The 22,807-nt window shown below is 43.0% G+C and overlaps 1 protein-coding gene across 1 annotated transcript in view; it reads left to right on the plus strand.

The window, feature by feature from the left end:
* The first annotated feature begins 2,597 nt into the window (after positions 1-2,597).
* The window catches only part of SLC17A7 (solute carrier family 17 member 7), a 166,016-nt gene continuing 145,806 nt past the window's right edge, over positions 2,598-22,807 (plus strand). The window contains exon 1 of the mRNA XM_068241167.1: positions 2,598-3,324. Coding sequence (XP_068097268.1) covers positions 3,260-3,324 — 65 coding nt within the window. The 5' untranslated portion in view covers positions 2,598-3,259. The remainder of the gene's footprint in view (positions 3,325-22,807) is intronic.

Raw genomic sequence — 22,807 nt, forward strand, 5'->3', positions numbered from 1 at the left:
CTGACAGGAAGTAAAGTGAAGCCAGAGCCCAGAGCGGAGAAGAAGACAGCGGAGACCGGGGGACTTGCGCTGGCTGGATCAGGTAATGTATGCTGGGGGAGGCGGCAGCGGCAGCTCCACAGATTGTAAATCGATTTCATAGTGAAATCGATTCAAAATCTGTTTGCAGTGTAGGCAGCCAATAGATCCCTGTGTGATCAGATTAGATCGCAGAGGGATCTATCTGCTGGTCAATCTGGTGGCAATCGACCAGTGTATGGCTACCTTAATGCTGGATACACACCATGCGTTTCCGCGTTCGATGCGTCCATCGATACGCGTCGATTCGATTATTTTCCGACATGTCCGATTTAAGCTTCGATGGATCATTAGGTCGATTTGCCATACTTTACATGGCAATCGACCTAAAAATCATCGAAATTCATTCGGAAATGCTCGGAAATAATCGAATCGACGCTTATCGACGGACGCATTCGACGCCGAAACGCATGGTGTGTATCCAGCATTACAGTTTTATACATACCTGGGGCTTCCTCCAGCCCCATGTGCACAGATTGCTCCCATGCCGCCGTCCTCAGCCTTCTCCGTCTTCTGTACCGGGTCCCGCAACTTCCTCCAGTCGCGGCTAGTCTACGCAAGAGAAGTGCGCCCTCTACATATCTCTCCGGTGGCTGCTGGAGAGATACATAAAGAGCACACTTCCTCTTGCCCCCTAGTGTATTAATTTTCCCCCTGTGTGTGCATTTATACACTACCTGTCCTGTGTCGCCCATCGCGCGTTGCCCATCTGTCTTCGGAACCCACTGTCTTCCATTGGCGGTAACATGCCACAAGCATATAGCACCTGGCGCGTGTGAAGTCAGAATGAATGAGTGTGCAATGACTCAGAATGAATTGATTTCAAACACACACAGCACATCAATTTTTAATAGATTTCAGCAGAGAACCATTTTGATGAAGTGCAGCATTGCACTATTCAATGCAGTCTAAAGGTGCCTATACATCAGACGATGCATGGGCAGATAGACCAAGAGCAGGGCCGCGCCAAGGCAGAGGTGAGAGAGGCTCCAGCCTCAGGGCGCAGTGTAGGAAGGGGCGCACAACTCACTTAGCTATCATTCCCCTATTGTGTTTGCAGCAGAAATAAGAAAAAGGGATACATGGCAGTGACTGCAAGCCAGATAACTAGATATTAAGTTGTTGGGGGAGTTAGGGGCCCTGGGGCGCCTCTTAGTCTAATAGCAATCAGTGTGTGACGGCTGGGGTGGAAAGTATGGAGGGGCGCACTCTAGTGTCTCAGCCTTGGGCGCTGGAGCACCTTGTCTCGGCTCTGACCAAGACAAGAGACAGATATCTCTCTGATCAAATCTGATTGGATAGAGATCTGTTGCCTGCCCATATATATGGCAGGCCAATTGCTGATCAATTTCATCATGAAATCTATTGGGAACTGGCCTTGTGATGCTGCATCCGCCACCTTGCCGGCCCCGACACTGTCCCCCACTAATGTAAAATATGCCCCCAGTGCCCCATGCAGTATACTTTACCTGTTGGTATCCGCCACTGACTCCGCACTCTGTAGTACATCCATACATTGTCCCCCCGTGGTTGCCAGCATAAAGTGGGCGTGTATGTGACATCACACACACGCCCACATATAGCAACCATGGGGGGCGCATGTATGGACGGAGAGCGGAGCTAGTGGTGTACACTGACAGGTAAAGTATACTGCACGGGGCACCGGTGGGCATATGTACACTAGGGGGGAAGGCACCGGGGGTTCCATTGCGTTTGTGGCTCATCCCAATATCACACGCCGTTACCGCAGCGCACCCAATTGAGCATGTCAGCTCTACATCATGCAGCATGTCCGATCGATACATGCAACCAGTTTTGTTCCCAAATTGGTTGCATCATCAATCGGGCATGCTCTTGGCGGTACTGATTTTAATCCGATATGATTATAATTAGGATTATTATAATACTCAAATCAGATGTTAACCACCAAGTCGCCTGATGTATCTACTGCTGCTCCTGCCGACGTAGATTTTTCCACCCTTCCGATCGATACTTTCCGTAGATTTTTGGTCTAAATCTATCAAAAATCTGACCGTTCTGACATTTTAGGAAATTGATTCCCAGCAGATTATTGAATCTGCAGGGAATCGAGTGGGAAAATCGATGAGTGTATGGACACATTTAGGATTTAAAAAAGAGAGCAAGAAACAGACAGAGAGAAAGACAGCGAGAGACAGACAGACAGAGAGTGAGAGATGAGGAAGAGAGAGAGAGAAAGAAATACACGAAAAGGGTTAACTACTGTAAATTGAACATATGCATTCCTAAACTGCACAATGCAAACCTTTTGTTCCCCCCCCCCCCCCCCACCACCTGCACCCATCCCCCTCCTCTAAGTACCTTTACAGATTATATTAAGCAATGTCTTCTTGCTTCTACATTATCCCCTCCCACTGGTCCTCACCCCCCCTCACCCCCTTCTACAGAATTCAGCTGGGACAAGCAGGAAAATGTTTTCTAATCCTACTCCAAATATAGCAATTGGAGTGGAGTTGTCTATGGTGCTGCTAGATGGGAGGGAGAGGTGGGGGAACTGAGGCGGCTACAGCTGATCACAGAGCAGGGATCTCATCCTCTTACACACTGACAGGCACTAGGTGTGCAGGCTGCCTAGCTATAGGGGCAATGGCCGTAGAGGTGTAAACGGCTGCAAGACAGAGTTTCAGGAGCTTCCTTTGAAGTTGGTGCTGAAGCTGCGGAATTCCATTGTAGCGAGTGGCCAGCCCCGCTGCTGTCCAAGGTGCTGAAACTCAAGTCCAGCCTTTTAATGCTATTCCCAAGCTTGCATCAAAACCCTTTTCCAAACCAACATTCCTACCTAAAAGTCTGACTACAGAGTTTTTTTTTCCGCTCTGGTTCATGGCCGTCCCACGCAAGAAAGAAGAATATTTATTGGATATTATACTGCATAGCACAGCCTGATCTCCCCTCATCACTCCTATGGCTCTTCTCGTTACTACATAAGCCCATGACTTCATCTTCTCGGCTCTCCCAAGGCCAGACCTTCCGCTGTGTTTTATTTACGTGTCACGATTAAATATAAAAAAATAAAGGGGAGGTAAACACTAAGAAGAAAAGGGCTCTTTTGTTTTTGACTGAAGACCTATAAAGTCGTAATGAGAACTTTTTCCTAAAAGCACAGAATTTAAGACCTGGACGTTTTCCAGAGACTGCCGCAATCATGATGGAATTTAGGAAAGATGAGTTCAAGAAATTAGCTGGGAACACCTTGGGACAACTGCACAGGTATGTGATGTATACAGGAGACTTGCAGACATGTAAACCGACTGACAGATTGTTATTAGTGATGATTAAAATGTGCTAATTCCGCTTACGTGAAATTCCACGTAAAATTTAGGAATCATGATTACTCGTTATACGATTTTGAATCTAAATTGATTTCCTGTAATCCATTCATACATTTTGCACGTTACATGGAATTATGAATGCGGCAGTTGTAAAGAATTTCTTGCATATATTGTGAAAAAAACATTTGAGTGAACCACAATTGTTTGAGTTAAAAGGAGGAATAGTGTGAACAAGTGCAAAAAAATCAAAAAGACCTTGCAGTTTTTAAGAAAGTCGATTTAAAAAAATCTAAAAACTCTGCGGTGCACTTTAATAGATACTGAATTCTAAGTTCTGTATACTTATTATATACAGGGAACCAGAAGTGGGAAAGGGCTTTGGGGGGAGGGGGAGTACAGTTCAGGGTGGAGAGCTCCAAGCGGTCCAGGTTTTGCATTCTAGCTATACCAGCCTGCATAGGTGACAAGGGGTTAAAGAGGCATTGGTGGGGGGACCCTTACAGTGTCCGTTTTCTTAAAATGTATAAAAAGGGTACATGGAACTCAAAAAATATTGAAGTGTTCTACATCTAAATGTCATTGTACCAATTTTTCTTAGAGTTTTTTTAAATCAATTTTCTCAAAAACTACAATTCTTTTTTAAAACATTTTTTGACTTGTTCCTAAAAAAAAAAAAATGACATATTTTGCTTACTTAATTACATGTAATCCTCGAAATTACGGAACATTACAGTTAAACGCAAAATTAATTATGAATTTACTGGAAAGAACACAGTACTATTCACATAGTAAGTGCTCATTTTTTTATATGAAATTGCGATTTGTGAAATTTAAGCTCAACATTAATTATTATTATTCATACTGATAGAGATGGACAAATATAATTGGTCAATTGTTTTCAAATGGCACTTATTTTCCACTGAAGCTTGTTCTAAAATTGCAGACAAGATAGAGAGAAACATAAAAAATATTTGATTGAGAATATTCCCCCCCCTCCCCCCTATTGATACCATCAGTTGTTGTTTTAAAACAGCTTTGTGTCTTCCCTATTGTTCTCTATGTGTTTATTGGGCATAACAAAAAAAAAAAAAAGATATGTAATCTGTTTATTTTGCTGAAATTCGTTTATGTTTTATGTCTATAGCAAGAAAATAAAAAATTAACCAAAATCTAATTTTGTCATTCATCGCTGTCGTTTTAAACCTTCGTGTGATGACGTGTCAAATGCTCCCACTTCTGGCAGCCAATCAGATTTTCAGTCAGGACCGTAAAGGATTCACCCTGCTTCTTTATTAGATCATGCAGTGACATCTACGTTGCTCTTAATCTTTGCCTTATTGAACATTTTTACTGCTATTATCTTTAAATTGTATCACAATAAAGCACAATTTGATAATGTGTCAGAGGTTGTTGAAACCTCCTTTCTGCCAGCTTACCATGATGAACCCCCTGCTGCAATCTCTACAAATGTCAAAATGTAAAGCATGAAGGACACATATGATGCAAACCTTTGCTGCTCAAAAAAATTGAATATATATATATATATATATATATATATATATATATATATATATATATATATATATATATATATATATATTATATATATATATAGTTGTGAGTATAGTAACAACATGTAGTAATAGTAATAATAATATTAATAATATTCTCACTTGAATTATCGTTTGGTTTAGGGGTAAGCATTTTGTAAAATATGTATATTTAACAAAAAAACAAAACAAAACAAAGAATAGAATGTATCATATACAATATACTTGGATGCATGTGAGCCTTAAAATAATAATAATAATTCAGTGTACATTTATGTAACGGAATCATTTCAATAGCTAACATTTTAAAGCTCTTGTTGGAATTAATTCTAATGATGAATATATTGAAGTTAGTGCTTGTATTCTAAATTCCAGATTAACTGGAATGCAACCTAAAACAGACAATATGAGGGAGCAAATCTAAAAAAAAAAAAGAAAATACATGCAAGTTCCCCCAAGATTGATACTATTCTATATTTGAACAATCCTTTGTAATAATATAAATATATATATATATATTATCACATTTGCTCTAGGTAATTTTTTCAGACCATTTAATATTTAACACTAAATAAAATAAGTTCAGTACATCAAAGCCGTGCCCCCCAACTCCCAAAACGTGACTGCTGGTGCCTTTTTGCTCTGACATCACCATATTGTTATGGATGGGATGTCACCTTGTCCCTGCGGTGTGATTCCTGGACTGGAATGCCCTTTATTGAAGCACTAATATTCTTTTGCTGCATCAATGGAAGTTGCCTATTTTTTTTTTTAAATTACCTATCTACCAAATAAGTAAAGTAGATTTGCAGCTTATAAAGAGTCTTAAAGGCGATGCTTAAATCAATGAAATATAAGTGAGGCTATTCCAAACTATAACTAATAAATCCGACTTCCTAAAGTACTTGAAGCTACACCTCACTGTAGCCAAATTTCAACCAAACCTTGAAAGCAGCCTGCAAACAATGTCTTTCTGCAGTGCAGCCTCAGTATTATGAATTGCTCTGTGTCAACACTGGTCATATTTTAAAACTTGTATCTGATTCAAGTGGGTGACACACATGGGCATAATTATTTTTTTGTTCTATGGAGGCACAATGCGCCCTTTTCCATTTGCGTCCTCTTTTCATGTGTGTCCTTGATGCTTCCCTGCAGGTGCACTTCTGAGGGCTGTTCCTCTATTAAGTGAGAATATCAATTATTCAGCTCATCCCCTGCAAGGTCGCCTGTGCAGTTATTTATTGTCTGTTAGATTAAACCAAATGTTACATATTTCATCTAACAACAGACAAAAAAAGGTGAAGTAACCAAATACTAATAATAACTACCAGACAAGGTAAAATGTCAATATGTCACTCAAATAGAGCTTTATATAATAAAAGTAATAAAAGTAATAATAATAATTATTATTATATTTTTTATAATTTTTATACCATTCACCATCAAAGCATTTAATCATTGGGAAATTATATGCCATTATTAACAAGTCCTAATCATATTTGCTCACACTGTTTTGAAGTTTCAACGTCCTTTTACAAGCCTATAAAGCAGTTAGTTGTTTTTAAATGATTCTCATGTCTGTATCTATGTGAATGGGCTGCAGTGGAGGGAACGTGGGCTGTACAGTCAGCAGCAAGTTATGCTATAGTTGGGGCCACGAGGGGGCGTAGCTAAAGATGCACCGGCCACTACACCTTGTGATCAGTCATCGTCCTGATTCAGCAATCAATGAGGGAAGGTTATGCACAAGGTGACATTGAGGGGATGCACCTTTCCTGCAGTACAGGCCTGATACCCCTGACTAGGACTGCCCAGGCTGGGGGTCCATGTAAGATGAGTGATAAGCATGCAAAAGGCCAAATGGTGGGAGTATGTTGTAGTTATAAATGAAAATGGAAATATAGGATGGATGGATATAGATAGATTTTTTTTTTTGGGGGGGGGGGGGGGGGATCATTAGTTCATATATTGTAGAATGCATGTTTGAGTGGGATGGACAAGCATATTCGGTATTAAAAAACAATAAAAATACAGTAAGATATACCTGTAATATTGAATGAGATGTGTGTGTATGAATGAGAGAAGATAGATAGATAGATAGATAGATAGATAGATAGATAGATAGATAGAAACTATGGTAGAGAAAGAAATGCATTCAGACAGAAATGCCAATACAGTAGGCTATACATATGATAGTGAATGAAGTGTGTGTGTGTGTGTGTGTGTGTGTGTGTGTGGGGGGGGGGGCATTAGAAATGCCTTCTGAGAGAAATATAGATACAGTGAGATAAACCTGTAATGGTGATTGTAGTGGTGTGTGTGTGTGTGTGTGCGTGCGTGCGTGCGTGTGTGTGTGTGTGTGTGTGTGTGTGTGTGCGTGTGTGAGAATAGATAGATAGAAGATAGATAGATAGATAGATGGATAGATAGAAAGATAGGTTGTACCCTACACATTAATGTAGGTGCAGTAAGATATGCTTCTGATAGTGAATTAAGCATGTGTGTGTGTGTGCGCGTGTGTGTGTGCGTCTGTGTGTGTGTGTGCACGCGTGTGTGTGCGCACGTGTGTGTGTGTGTGTGTGTGTGCGCACGTGTGTGTGGTGTGTGTGTGTGTGTTTGGTGTGTGCGCGTGCGCATGGTGTGTGTGTGTGTGTGTGTGTGTGTGTGTGTGTGTGTGTGTGTGTGCGTGTGTGAGAATAGATAGATAGAAGATAGATAGATAGATAGATAGATAGATAGATGGATAGATAGAAAGATAGGTTGTACCCTACACATTAATGTAGGTGCAGTAAGATATGCTTCTGATAGTGAATTAAGCATGTGTGTGTGTGTGTGCGCGTGTGTGTGTGTGCGTGTGTGTGTGTGTGTGTGTGTTTGGTGTGTGCGCGTGCGCATGGTGTGTGTGTGTGTGTGAGAGAGAGGGAGAGAGGGATGGATGGATGAATACATAGATAGATGGACAAATTATACCTGGTAGAGAGGAAAACACCTACAGACAGCATATGCTCAAAGCACATTTTCAAAAAGAGCTCTGAGTTAAATCTTCAGCATTGGGACAGTCATTAACCATCTGTATGCCAGCCTATTGTACTATTATCCCTACATGTAACAATTCCCCTGCAGTCTTTGGGTCCTCATCAAACTACAGATATAAAACCCCTTCAGAAAATGATCTCTAAAATCACTGCAGGATTACTGGATCACAACTTTAATATATCATATACTGTATATTATAATTATTATTTATTTTTGGGGGGCATTCATCCTATCATTTGATGGTTTAAAACAGCTTTGAGTTTTCACTATTGTTTGAACACTGTTAATTGGGCATTAAAGAAAACAGGAATCTTAATCTTGCCCTATGTAGGTAAACTGTCTCGTGTTTATTCTGCAGAGATCCATTCTCAGTGCACGCCTCTAGCTGTAAATGTAATGAAAATCTTGTTTTGTCATTCATCACTGGTGCTTTAATGCTGTGTGTACAGCAGTGTAACCCCAAGGGGTACGTCCCAGGAGCGGGGGGCCGCAGGAACATCCCCCCTAAATGCTGCTGTCCGCTCATTCATTTTCTCCTGGAGCGATAATCCCAACAAAATCAAAGCGGCTTTTCCATTCACAGTCCATGTCATTTTTATTGCTGTCTCTCCCAGATTAATTTATGCCTGGTGCCTGTCATGTGAGTGGGCATAGTGGACCATAATGTGCTTATGGGTTTAGCAGGGTGAAACGCAGGGAGGAGTGATTACGTTGATGGCCTGCAAAGTATATTATCCTGTAATCCCGCAGTGAGGTTAGGGATAATTTGATGCAGGGGCTTTTATATCGACGGTTTCGAGGCCTCACGTGCAGGAGGGATGCATGGAATGTTATATGGAGGGGCAATAAATAGGGGGGACATATAGAGGACTGTCCCAATGTCACAGAATCAACTGAGCTCTCTTGTGGAACGTGGGGTTGATGCTTATCCAATCTGCTGGATCTACATTCCTATATATGTATCTATCATCTACCTCGATAGCTTATCATTTATTAGTGTTGTTCGAATTCAGGACCACATGGTTTAGAGCCTGAACGTTCAGCATTCAGCACCGTTTCAGCACCGGACAGCAGGACTGAGTGTGTTTCATTTAGCTCTGATACTTCCTGGTTCCAAGCAGGAGGGAGGAAGTATCAGAGCTACTGTAAATGGAATGCACCCTGCCCTGCTGTCCGGTGCTGTCCGGTGCTGAATTTGGGTTCTGAGCCACATGGTCCTGAATTACAACACTTTCATTTATATCTTCTATGCATCTACATATCCTGTCAGTTAGTATTCTGAGTATTGTTACTAATGTGTCATGGGCCTCCATTTGTCTTCTATGCTCCTGAGTCTGCACTGCCCTTGTGAAGGGTATCATGTGATGCAGGACTGGCCCATGCTCTCAATGTCACCTTGTACATAACCTCCTCTTTGATAACTGTATCATGATGATGACTGATCACAAGGTACAGATGATGAACAAGATTTACCCTCTCCCCTGCCCACTTGGTCCATAGAGCAGAGTAACTTCTGCCGGACTGTACAGTGCACATTCCATCCATTTCAGAGGATACAAATGCATAAATAATACCAAAAAAGCCAAATGATTGATTTATGTGATTCTAACAGGATGTTGAAACCTCAAAATGGTTTAAGTAAAAATATCTAGAACTTGGTTAAATTGATACCCATTTTGTGTGTTCTGCTTAAGTGCTTCACTGTGCACATGGGATCATAATCTAAAGGGTTCACATTTATAAAAGTGTTGTATGTTATAAAATTATAGAGATATTCTGCTTTTGTCTTCTTCTGTTTTTCCTTCTCCTTCGTCATCTTCATCATTCCTCTTTATTATGTTTTATTTTTTATTATTTCTTCCTTTTTCATTATTGTTTCATTACCTGAATACAAAGCTTTATTTGTACAGAATCCTTTGGCTGAGATTGGAAACTATAGTTACCTTCACCTTTTATGATGTGAAGTGTAACATTTGTTGTATTCTAACAGACAATAAATAGCTGCACAGGCGACCTTGTAGGGGATAAACTGAATTGATTATCTTGGTAAAGAGCTCTTAGAGGCGTACGTAGAGAAAAGCATGAGGGGCACACATAGAAGGGGGTGCACATATAAAAGGGGTGCATCATCACAATGGAACAAAAACAATTAAAACTATGTAGAAAATGTTCAGCTTCTGAGATGAAACACCAAAAAACACACACACACACGTACACACACTTGTACACACACACATATACACACACACGTACACACACACACGTACACACACACACTCACACGTACACACACACACAAATATACACATGTACACACACACACGTACACGTACACGTACACACACACACACACACACACACACACACACACACACACACACATACACATGTACACACACACACACACACACATACACATGTACACACACACACACGTACACACACATGTACACACACACACACACACGTACACACACACACTCACACGTACGTACACACACACACAAATATACACATGTACACACACACACACACACGTACACGTACACGTACACACACACACACACAAACACACACACGCACACGTATACACACACACGCACACGTATACACACACACAAATATACACATGTACACACACACACATGTACACGTACACACACGTACACGCACACGCACACACACACACACACGTACACGTATACACACACACACACGTACACACACGCACACACGTACACACACACACACACACGCACACACACACGTACACGTATACACACACACGTACACACACACAAATATACACATGTACACACACACACACACAAACACACACACACACGTACACGTACACGTACACACACACACACACACACACACACACACACACACGTACACACACACACACACACACACACACACACACACACTTGTACACACACACATATACACACACACGTACACACACACACGTACACACACACACTCACACGTACACACACACACAAATATACACATGTACACACACGTACACGTACACACACACACACACACACACACACACACACACACACACACACGTACACACACACACACACACACACACACACACATACACATGTACACACACACACGTACACACACATGTACACACACACACACACACACGTACACACACACACTCACACATACGTACACACACACACAAATATACACATGTACACACACACACACACACACGTACACGTACACACACACACACACACAAACACACACACGCACACGTATACACACACACACACACGCACACGTATACACACACACAAATATACACATGTACACACACACACATGTACACGTACACACACGTACACGCACACGCACACACACACACACACGTACACGTATACACACACACACACACGTACACACACACACACGCACACACGTACACACACACACACACACACACGCACACACACACGTACACGTATACACACACACACACACACACGTACACACACACAAATATACACATGTACACACACACACACACACAAACACACACACACACGTACACATACACACACACACACACACACACACGTACACACACACGTACACACACACACACACACACACACACACACACACACACGTACACACACACACACACGTACACACACACACACACACGTACACACACACACACACACACACACGTACACACACACACACACACACACACAAATATACACATGTACACACACACACGCATACACATTATCATTAAAATATTTCTCAAAATAGATTTAATGTTGTAGTTAGCATCACTAGTATGCTAAGTTATTTTTCATATATATATATATATATATATATATATATATATATATATATATATATATATATATTTTTTTTTTTGTAAGTGCTAATTCATTTTGGGCACAGAAATCAAAAATAATTTCAAGCGGACCATTTACTGATTCTTGTACTGTAGGAGGTATTTTGTCATTTAATCAACTGACTTCCTTGGCTGGCTAAAAGTTATTTCTATTACTACTATGTTACTACTGCTACTATTTATTTATGTTAATACAGTCACATAAACAGAGCAAAAAATGTATTCAAGGAAACCCTAGGTGAGAGGGATATGGCGGCTGTCATATTTATTTTCTTGTAAACAACGCCAGTTACCTGGCAGTCCTTTTGATCATCTGGCACATACAGTGTCAAAACCCTGGAAAAAGCATATGTCTAATCCAGTAAAACCTGAGTCAGCTGAGTCAGGGTACCTGATCTGCATATGCTTGTTCAGGGTCTAAGGCTAAAAGTATTAGAGACACAGCATTAGGACTGCCAGGCAACTGAAAAGGAAATCAATATGGCAGCCTCCATATCCCTCTCATCTCAGGTTCCCTTTAAAACAGTTGCAAAGTAAACTGGAGCAAAAGTAGTGTAGCTGCCTAGATCATCATTTTTTTATTTTAGCTGTAGCATCTGAAACCTGATTGGTTCCTCTAGGCATCTGCTGCCTTTTGCTCCAATTCTCTTTGCACCTGTCTTGATAAATTTGCCCCATAGATCATTTCAGCAGAAAAGACCTGCATTATATGCCTCCTCCTGTGGTTATGCCGCATTGAGAGTTTGCAACAGGGAATACAGATTAGGGAACAGATTTGAGGTTTAAAGCCTTGCAATTCTTTAATAAATCCATATTCATCTTGAATACAATAACCAAAATAAGCATATAATGAGGGGAAGCACATTGTGTACATTGCTGCATTAACTAACAAAAAAAACAAACAAACAGGGTTAAACATTTACAGATCTGACTTGAAATTAGGTTGGCTGCTGCAGTTGTAGCATTGCCCACATCACCAGTTTTCTTAGCATGGATTGGATGAATACACCTCACATGACATTGTGATGCAATATGGCTGCGTTGAATGAGGTCATTCTTCTATTGCTTTCAATTGCTAGAGGAGTGCGTGAAATCAGCACCTTGTCACAGATATGGGTGGAAAATTCAATCTGCAGCTTATAATGAAACAAGTCTAGAAACAGGGCATTAATTACCCAGAAGACCCCCTAATAAGATTACGTCTGTGAGATCCGTGTGTCAGCTGAGCGCACTGATCTGCACGCACTGTCAGTGAACGCAGTGCATACACAGCTTCATACAGAGGGGAGACAGCAGGTACCCGTGTAATAATAATAATAGCAGCTCCCATACAAGAAAGGATGGTAGGATTTGATGTATCGGTAACATTAGGAAATCCTCTATATGCCCGGGGCTACCTTTTTCAATGAAGAAAGTAGCAGCCCCCATTAATTCTCCTGATTATCAATGCTGGAGATATTTCAAAGTGACTTCATCCATTGTGACTGGCAGAGCAATACACGGGGGAGCCAGTTCTGGTTTAACAACCCATTTATTAGAGAGGCCACCTGACACCCCTGTGCCAATTACACGAGCAGGAAGAGGGGTGGAAATAATGGAGGGGGGAGGGGCAAATATCAAAATAAACAACATTTATTGTGGAAAGAGAGAGACAGAGTAGGGAGTATGGAATGACTGGAGGTGAAAGTATTAGGTTGTGTATGTATTATTATTCTTTATTTATATAGCGCCAACGTCTTCTGTAGTGCTGTACATAGTACAAAACAAATAGCGGGGCACAGTGTTGCTTGCACATTTTTGCAGAAGTCATTTTTGCATCGAAAATGCTGTTTTGGATTTCGAGAAAATTTCCGTAAAAATACATTGTACCTTCACAATATGGTCAAAGGAAACAAATGTTTAATACGAAAATTCACAAATGAAAACCAGCAAAAATCTGTAATTTTTACAGTGAAAATGCTCAAAAAGTGCAAAGATCGATTCTTTAAACGCAAAATAGGGGAAAAAAATCACAAATGTATTACAAAATGGTTTTCAAAGGCATTTTCGCTCCAAAGTCGAATGTTACATTATTTTATGCCAAAAGAATATTAGCATTTTCGCCTATTGCTAGTGGGGAGCATAGATTATTATTATTTTAAGTATTTATATAGTGCCAACATCTTCAGCAGCGCTGTACAGAGTATGTTGTCTTATCACTTAACTGTCCGTCAGGGACAGTCTCACAATCTAATCCCTACTCTAGTCATATGTCTACGTATGGATCATAGTCTAGGGACATTTTTTTAGGGGGAAGCCAATTAACTTATCTAAATGTTTTTGGGATATGGGAGGAAACCTGAGTGCCAGGAGGAAACCCACGCAGACACGGAGAACATACAAAGAGATGTTTAAAACACTGTACAATCAGGACATGCAACAATACAAGTACATAATTGATGTGTGGTTTGAGACATCACTAATACTGGTCCATGCTCATATGATTCATTACAGCAGAATAAAAAATACAAGGAGGCGGTCCCTGCCCTTGCAAGCTTACAATCTAGATATATGTATGTGTGTATGCATGTATAAATGTGTGTGCGCTAAACCAGTTTATCCTTATGACCGTTGTTTGCTCTTGTCATTTTTGTTAGCAGAAGAAAAATATATGTATGCAGTATATAATTCTATGCCCCCATCTCTCCCGCTTGTGCTGTTGTTCTACAACGCTGTGTAAGATGGGGTTTATTTTTTAGATGCATGCTATAAATAATACATGAATATGATACGAGTTAGGATCCAGCACTGCAGTCAGTGCCTTTGTTAGGTGAAACCATTGCCTGGGAAGACAGTGTCGCCCATCAGGCATGGATAGAGCTCCGTCTGCCTAACACAAGCAGCTCCGGGGAACTCTGTATGGAAACCTATGAAATAAAGACATCACAGGAGATCCCTCTTCTCAGCCGGGGACAGACTGACCTACGCATGCTGAGAATTATAATTAGCATTGCGCTTCCCTAGTGCCTCTGCAGCATTTCCCCCCTACCAGGGCTAACAGCTAGATTTCTGCCTCGGCCTGTGGACCGGGATTCATCTGCTGAGGCCCCGTTTACATTGGGGCATTGCGGTGCGACGTAACGGACGCGCTGTAATGCGGAATGTCCCTGTGCAATTTGAAGTCACAAAGAAATCGAGAACCCAAATAGCGCAGTAGGTCAATTCAACGGTATTAACAGTATGTATGTATATGAGATTATACTCACAAATCTGGGTTACGCCACAGGTAACCACTTAAGTAGCAGGTGGGGGATTAGACCCAACCCCACTCGGGTTAAGTATGTCGCTCTCCATAGATGTAGAAAAAGGGTAACACCCCTCCACCAAGGGTGGATTCACGAAAAAGAGGCGCCAGATAAGGATAAAATCATTAAAAACTGTTCAAAATAGCAGGGGCGTAACTAGGCCCCACCGGGCCCCCCTGCTGAATTTCTGAGCGGGCCCCCGACCCCCTTCCCCCCCCCCCCCGGGGCCTGTTCGGGGCCGTTTTGGGGGGCTGAAGGGGTCGCAGCATGAGGGAAAGCCATGGCCACACTCAGCGGGGAGGGGGGACGTTCCCCTCCCCTCCCTCACGTCAAGGCTCTCCCCTCTGCGCTCCCCTCCAGCTTAAATTAGAGTCCGGGCAGCGGCAGGCAGCGGACTGATGCATACCTTCCATGCGCTCCAGCGTGCGTTCCTCTCTCTAGTCTCTGACGCGACTTCCTGTTTATACGTGGGCCCGCTCAGAAATTCTGCAGGGGGGCCCAGTGGGGCCTAGTTACGCCCCGGCTATTTTGAACAGTTTTTAATGATTTTATCCTTATCTGGCGCCTCTGCTCCAAAATTGTCTTTTTCGTGAATCCACCCTTGGTGGAGGGGTGTTACCCTTTTTCTACATCTATGGAGAGTGACATACTTAACCCGAGTGGGGTTGAGTCTAATCCCCCACCTGCTACTTAAAGAGACTCTGAAGCGAGAATAAATCTCGCTTCAGAGTTCATAAATAGCAGGGGCACGTGTGCCCCTGCTAAAACGCCGCTATCCCGCGGCTAAACGGGGGTCCCTTCACCCCCAACCCACCCCCGCAAAATTGTGTCGTAGAAAGGTCGCAGAATTTCCCTTCCTGGAGGCAGGGCTAACGGCTGCAGCCCTGCCTCCAGTCGCGTCTGTCAGCGGCGCATCGCCGCCTCTCCCCCGCCCCTCTCAGTGAAGGAAGACTGAGAGGGGCGGGGGAGAGGCGGAGATACGCGTTGACAGACGCGCGTGGGGCAGGGCTGCGGCGGTTAGCCCTGCCCCAACCAGGAAGCGCTCCCCGGGTGTATCGAGGGGGATTTGGGGGTGAAGGGACCCCCGTTAAGCCGCGCTATAGCGGCGTTTTAGCAGGGGCACACCTATTTATGAGGTCTGAAGCGAGATTTATTCTCGCTTCAGACTCTCTTTAAGTGGTTACCTGTGGCGTAACCCAGATTTGTGAGTATAATCTCATACAGCACGGTGCCGTAGTGGTTAGCTCTCTCGCCTTGCAGCGCTGGGTCCCTGGTTCGAATCCCAGCCAGGGCACTATCTGCAAAGAGTTTGTATGTTCTCTCCGTGTCTGCGTGGGTTTCCTCTGGGCACCCCAGTTTCCTCCCACATTCCAAAAACATACAGATAAGTTAATTGGCTCCCCCTAAAAATTGGCCCTAGACTACAGTACTTACACTACATAATATAGACATATGCCAATGGTAGGGATTAGATTGTGAGCTCCTTCGAGGGACAGTTAGTGACAAGATATATATATATATATACATTGTACAGCGCTGCTAATATGTCGGCGCTATATAAATACTAAAAATAATAATAATAATAATAATATACATACATACTGTTAATACTGTTGAATTGACCTACTGCACTATTTGGGCTCTCGATTTCTTTGTGACTTCACATGTGGCCATGGCTTTCCCCTCATGCTGCGTCCCCTCCAACCCCCACAAAACGACCCCGAGCGGGCCCCAGGCCCCCGCGGGAGCAGGGGCTGCAGGCCCTATTGTTATGCCAGTGCAAAATAGGGAGGTAGCGGTGGACTTACCTCCCCAAGTAGATTTGACAGTCTGTTTTCACTGAAAATAATTTCTTTATAGGTACTCCAAAATTATGCAACACGTGTCACGGGCTGCAAGCCGCTTCATCAGGCAATAAAAGGAGCTTATTTAGCTGGCATGAGCACCTCCTTATCTGACACTTCTATCGCTATGCAATGTTCACAGTGCGTCCGGTGCGATCTAACAGCGTGCAGCATCCCAATGCACTGCATGTAGTGTGTTACCGCAAAATAACAGTGGCAGTGAAGCATACTTTTCATTGACTGTATGCTTCTCTGTATGTGAAGCAACATGTGCATAACGTGTGATGTGACTTTTTCATTCAGTTGCATTTCATTCCTGCTTTTAAAGGGTACAATTAAAAAAAAACAAAAAAACAGATGCATCCCTAAGGAGGTTTCAAACACTGTCCTCTGGCCCTCCGCTGCTGCTTAACCTCAGGGACAAGCTCCTCATCTGACACTGGCTTGGTTGTGCTGCACCTGCACAAGCATGGCTGAGCTTGCACAGTAGCACAGAGAACGGAAAATTGAATACTTACCTGCCGGTAATTTTCCTTTCCTTTCAATATCCATGGCAGCATTACTACGGGGTTAATCCCGCCCCATTAACACCTGCAGGACATGTCAGTATAAATTCTTAGACCTGCCCCCATGAAAGTGCTTTTTTTGATAGTCTCCCACATACTGTAAATACCTGGGTGGGCGCTCCGTATGCTGCCATGGATATTGAAAGGAAAGGAAAATTACCGGCAGGTAAGTATTCAATTTTCCGTTTTCCTTCCATCTCCATGGCAGCATTACTACGGGGATTTAACTAGATAAAAATAAGGGAGGGAAACAGGTCTTTGCTGCTAAATGGTTTAATAATACCGTATTCAAAATACATCTTACGCCGAGTTACTCCACTCGACTAGTAAGTCTATCAAGATACATTCACTTTAATTGCAGAAAGTATCTCCTTTCCAAATTGGAGCGTCGTTAACGCCCCGGGGTCTACTTTGTAATGCGATATAAAAGTATTCACTGATGACCAGTTGGCTGCACGGCATATTACTTCCGGCGAGACTCTCACGAATGCCGCCCATGATGCTGCGATGGATCTTGTTGAGTGCGCTGAGATCTCATCTGGTGGTGCTTCGCCCATTATTTTGTACGCCATTCTAATAGCTCTCACCAACCAAGTAGCAATCGTCCTAGTAGTTGCCGGTTCTCCTTTCCTGTAACCCAAAGGGATAACGAATAATCTCTTCGTCTTTCTAATGTCCTTAGTGACCTCCACATATCTCATGAGTAGTTTTGGAATATCCAGGGATTCTGGCCTATCCAAACTTGGGTCCTGAAAGGAAGGTAGGCTCCATTCCTGGTTGAAGTGATACGATGTAGCAACCTTAGGCACAAACTGGTCGATCGGTCTCAGTGATACCCTATCCTGAAAAAACTGTGTATGGGGAGCTTCACAGCTTAACGCTTGCAGCTCTGAAATTCTTCTTGCCGATGTTATGGCTGTTAGGAAGACTACTTTTAAAGTTAAGTTAAGCAAAGTGCAGTCTGATAATGGTTCGAATGGTTCCTTTACAATTCCCTTCAATACTAACGGTAAACTCCATTGCGGATACCAGGGTTTTCTCGGTGGCCTCAGCTTTATGGTGGCCTGCATGAACTGGATCACCAGTGGCTCCAATGCCCACCGCTTATGTGTAAGGGCTGAGATGGCCGACACCTGGGTCTTCAACGTGCTAAGGCTGAGACCTAGATTCAATCCTGCTTGAAGGAATTCCAGTATTGTAGTAACCTGAACCGCTTCAACTCTTATATTTTTCTGTTCCAGAAAAGTCAGAAACCGATTCCATGTTCTGTGGTATGTCGAGTTCGTGGAGGACTTGCGTGCCTTCAAAAGCGTTTCTACTACCTCCTTTGACTCTCCTGGGGAAGTAGCCCCGATTTTCCCCCCGTGACTCTGGATATGGCCGTATCCATCTTAGCGCCAAACAGGTTCTTACCGTCATAGGGAATTCTGCACCAGGATGTTTTGGAATTTTGATCGGCTAGCCAGGGTCTTAACCATAGTGCTCGCTTTGCGGTTACCGTTAGTAACATTCCCTTAGATATTCCTCTGATGACATCAATCGCGGCCTCACTGATAAAGTCAGCAGCTAGACGAAATTCCTGTAGGGCCAGAGAAAGGGTCTTCCTGTCTACATTCGAATGTATTGCACCATCCAGGTTATCCGTCCAGGTCTTCAGTGCTCTGGACACCGAGGTTAGGGCTATGGCAGGTTTACATGCTCCCCCAATTGATGAATAAATTTTCCTGAGATCATTGTCCACCTTTCTCTCCAGGGGTTCCTTAAAAGAAACTGCGTCCTCTAATGGTAGCGTTATATGTTTGGCAAGGCGCATAACGGATGCATCCACTGTGGGAAGGGGGGGGGGGGGTGTCTAACTGTGTGATGATCTCCCCTTCCATGGGATATAATTTTGAAAAACGGTTGCTCATCGCGACCTTTCTCTCTGGTTTAGACCATTCGTCTAAGATCAATTCTGAAATTTCTTCCATCACTGGAAACGCTACAAGTTTCTTTTTAAGGTGGGGAAAAAAACGTTTCTTTGCGGGAGGCTCCTCCTCCTCCTCCCACTGGATTGCTTCTCGTACCGATTTTACGAAAGGTGTCACTAATGAAAAGTCAAAACCAACCGCCAGACCGTCTTCCTCGTCTGTTCTGTTGGCCTCCTCCGTGTCTTCGCGGTCTTCCTGCTGAATATGACCTGCAGCCGCTGCAGAGGTTGACGCGTGCTCAGTTAATGACTGTTGCACAATTTCCTTAACTAATGCCGTTATATCCTGAACAGGTTCCTCCTCCATAGGGATGGAATAAAAGCAGTCCACGCACACTAATTTCCCGGGCATAGGTCGTTGCCCACAAGCCCAGCACGGTTTAGGTTTGTACTGTTGTGACGGTTCTCTATGGGATTTGCTTGATCTTGCGGAAGAAGCTCTTGCAGAGGTAGAAGGATTATCTTCTGGTTGTGAGAGGCTGCATAGAGAAAACAGAAATAAATATTTCTGTTAATATATAAAGCCTCAGCGCAAACATAGCAATGATTGCGTCAAAAATAAACAAAACCGTGCCCTACCTATTATGATTTGGCTGATCTGTTTTTTGGGCAGCAGAGGATTCATCCATCTCCACAGCTAAATCGTAGTCTTAAATGAGAGATGAAACTATGAATGTATATGTAATTGTATAGAAAAAACAAAATTTATATTAGCTCACAGTGTGTGTACCTATACCTTTAGCAAAACGAATATTTCCTTTGATTCCCCAGGCTCTTGCCTGCAAGACAACAGGCAGACTAGAGTCAAAATAGTACCAAATCAAAGACACATGCGTATGAGGTAATATGGAAAATAACCTCCCCAGAGAGGTTTACCTTATGTGACCGACGTGCTCTTTGGCTGTACTGTGCGGGAGGTCAGCAGTAGCTGTTGCTGCAAGCGGCGGGACTGAGGCTCCGTAATGGCGCTGGTCGGCGTCTCCTTCCGACCTAAGTAGCTGCTCTGCCCCGCCCGCCGGAAAGAGCGACGTTTGACGTCACTTTCGCCGGACATCCAGCGCTCCGGCGTGGAGCGCATCCCCCGCATTCACTCTGCTGCCCAATCCAGGTAAGCGCTGATTTACAGCGCAGCTGCTGACCAATTGAACTTTGTCCCCAGAAAGATCAGCCAGAAAGAGGGGACACCGCTTGCTTAGGTTTATTTAAAACCAAACAGCAAGGGCTTCACACTTGGAGGCAAAAGTGTGGCTGGCTGCCAAGATAACAGCAGGTAGGGCAAAAAATGAAAAACGGACTGACAAGAAAAAATAAATAAATAGGTAGATGTCCATAATCTCCGCCTTACAAAACAAACGACAGTCCTGCAGGAGGACAGGAAAAAAAGCACTTTCATGGGGGCAGGTCTAAGAATTTATACTGACATGTCCTGCAGGTGTTAATGGGGCGGGATTAACCCCGTAGTAATGCTGCCATGGAGATGGAAGGAAATCCTTTTGTGCACAACCGGCTCCTGCTTATTGTGCAGGCGTGGCCTTACTTGTGCAGGCGCAGTATAGTCACAGTATAGTCACAGCAAGCGCCTGCAGAGGAGAGTGGCCCCAAGGCTCCTATCGGCAAGCCCGGTAATCTTTAGGGAGGAACCACGCTCTCAAACGGGGGATCTGAGAACGGCGTGGGAAGCCTCTATAGGATCCAGAGGCTTCTCTCTTCTAGGTAAGACATTTTTTTAATACCCGAGTTGGTGCAATTTTACATGTTTTGTACCAGTTCTTCTTGAACTGGTGTTGATAAATCTGCAACCTGTAGCTCTGGGCAACTGTCCGCTTTCCTCTGCTTGCTTTGCTAAGCTCTAAGGGCTTGTTCACACCTAGAGCGTTTTCGTGTTTTTTCAAGCACTGGTGATTTTTAAAAGAGCTATTCACTAAAGCGTGATAACACAGTTATCACGTGTTAAAGCTTTTCATGCACAAACCATTGTGCGCGCTTGTTGTGCGTGAAAAGTTTAGTGATCGCGTGTTAATTTTTATCGTGCGTATGGCGTTTTGCTTCACGCGCTTTTCACGTGATAATTATGGCTAAGCAGATATAGTTTGGTACAGAAATCAACAATGGTGCTACACTGATCGCGCGCAAAGTTTCAAGCGGATCGCATGATGTGCTGTGTGCAGTGATATCACGTGATACTGATGTTTATCACACCTTTGTGTGCGAAGTCATTAGTTATCATGCGTAAAGGTTTGCGTGCTTGCAATTGCGCGCAAAAGCGCTTATCGCGCCATGATAAGCGTTATCACACTTTAGTGAATCGAGCCCTTGGGCCTGATTCACAAAGCGGTGCTAACAGTTAGCTTGCTGGTGAAAAGCCCTTTATCACGCCTAAACTCAGTTTAGGCATGATACGTTTAGGTGTGATAAGTTTAGGTGTGATAAGTTTAGGCGTGATAAGTTAAGGTGTGATAAGTTTAGGTGTGATAAGTTTAGGAGTGATAAGTTTAAGCACCAACTGGGTTAGCACCGCAGTGCACAGCTGATCAAAAGTTTTGCGCTAGCAAAGTCTGATGTACTTCGCATAGAGTTTAACGGCGCTGCTTTGCGTGCGGGACTTTGCGCGCGATCTAAACTTATCTAAACTTATCACGCCTAAACTTATCATGCCTAAACTTATCATGCCTAAACTTATCACGCCTAAACTAACTTTTCACCAGCGTGGTGCAATGGTTATCATGCCTAAAGTCTCTAACTGGGTTAGCACCGCTTTGTGAATCAAGCCCATTGTATTTATTCATTTCCGGGTGAAAGAGTTCACTTTCTGACTGACATCAGGAAGTGAAAAAACGAATCGCTCTGCAAAAGCGCTTAGAAAAGCTCTTAAGCTTGAGATTTAAATGTGAACAAGGTACTCTTTGAAGACTGATAGCCACAAGGTAGCTTTCTATGGAGACATTGAGTTTCAAATTCAATGTTTAGTTGTCTAGAATCCACCACACACACTTTGGTTATATAGATTGATTTCAGCCAGATTAAATTATTTTTCATGGGGTCTGTCAGAAATCTGTCGACAGACTAAAAATCAATCGATAATCTCTGAACGTTTTCTAGGGTAGAGAATGTGACTGGGCAGTGTGAGAAATTTCACTCCAGTTAACTAGTGTATTAATAGTTTTTTACTGCAGCAAGCAATACAAAACTATAGTGTGCTGCAAAACTTTACAAAACTATAGTGTAATATAATTGTCGGTTTCATTCATTTTCAGCTGGATTTTGCCAG

Source organism: Hyperolius riggenbachi, chromosome 6 (assembly GCF_040937935.1).
Source record: "Hyperolius riggenbachi isolate aHypRig1 chromosome 6, aHypRig1.pri, whole genome shotgun sequence".
Lineage (NCBI taxonomy): Eukaryota > Metazoa > Chordata > Amphibia > Anura > Hyperoliidae > Hyperolius > Hyperolius riggenbachi.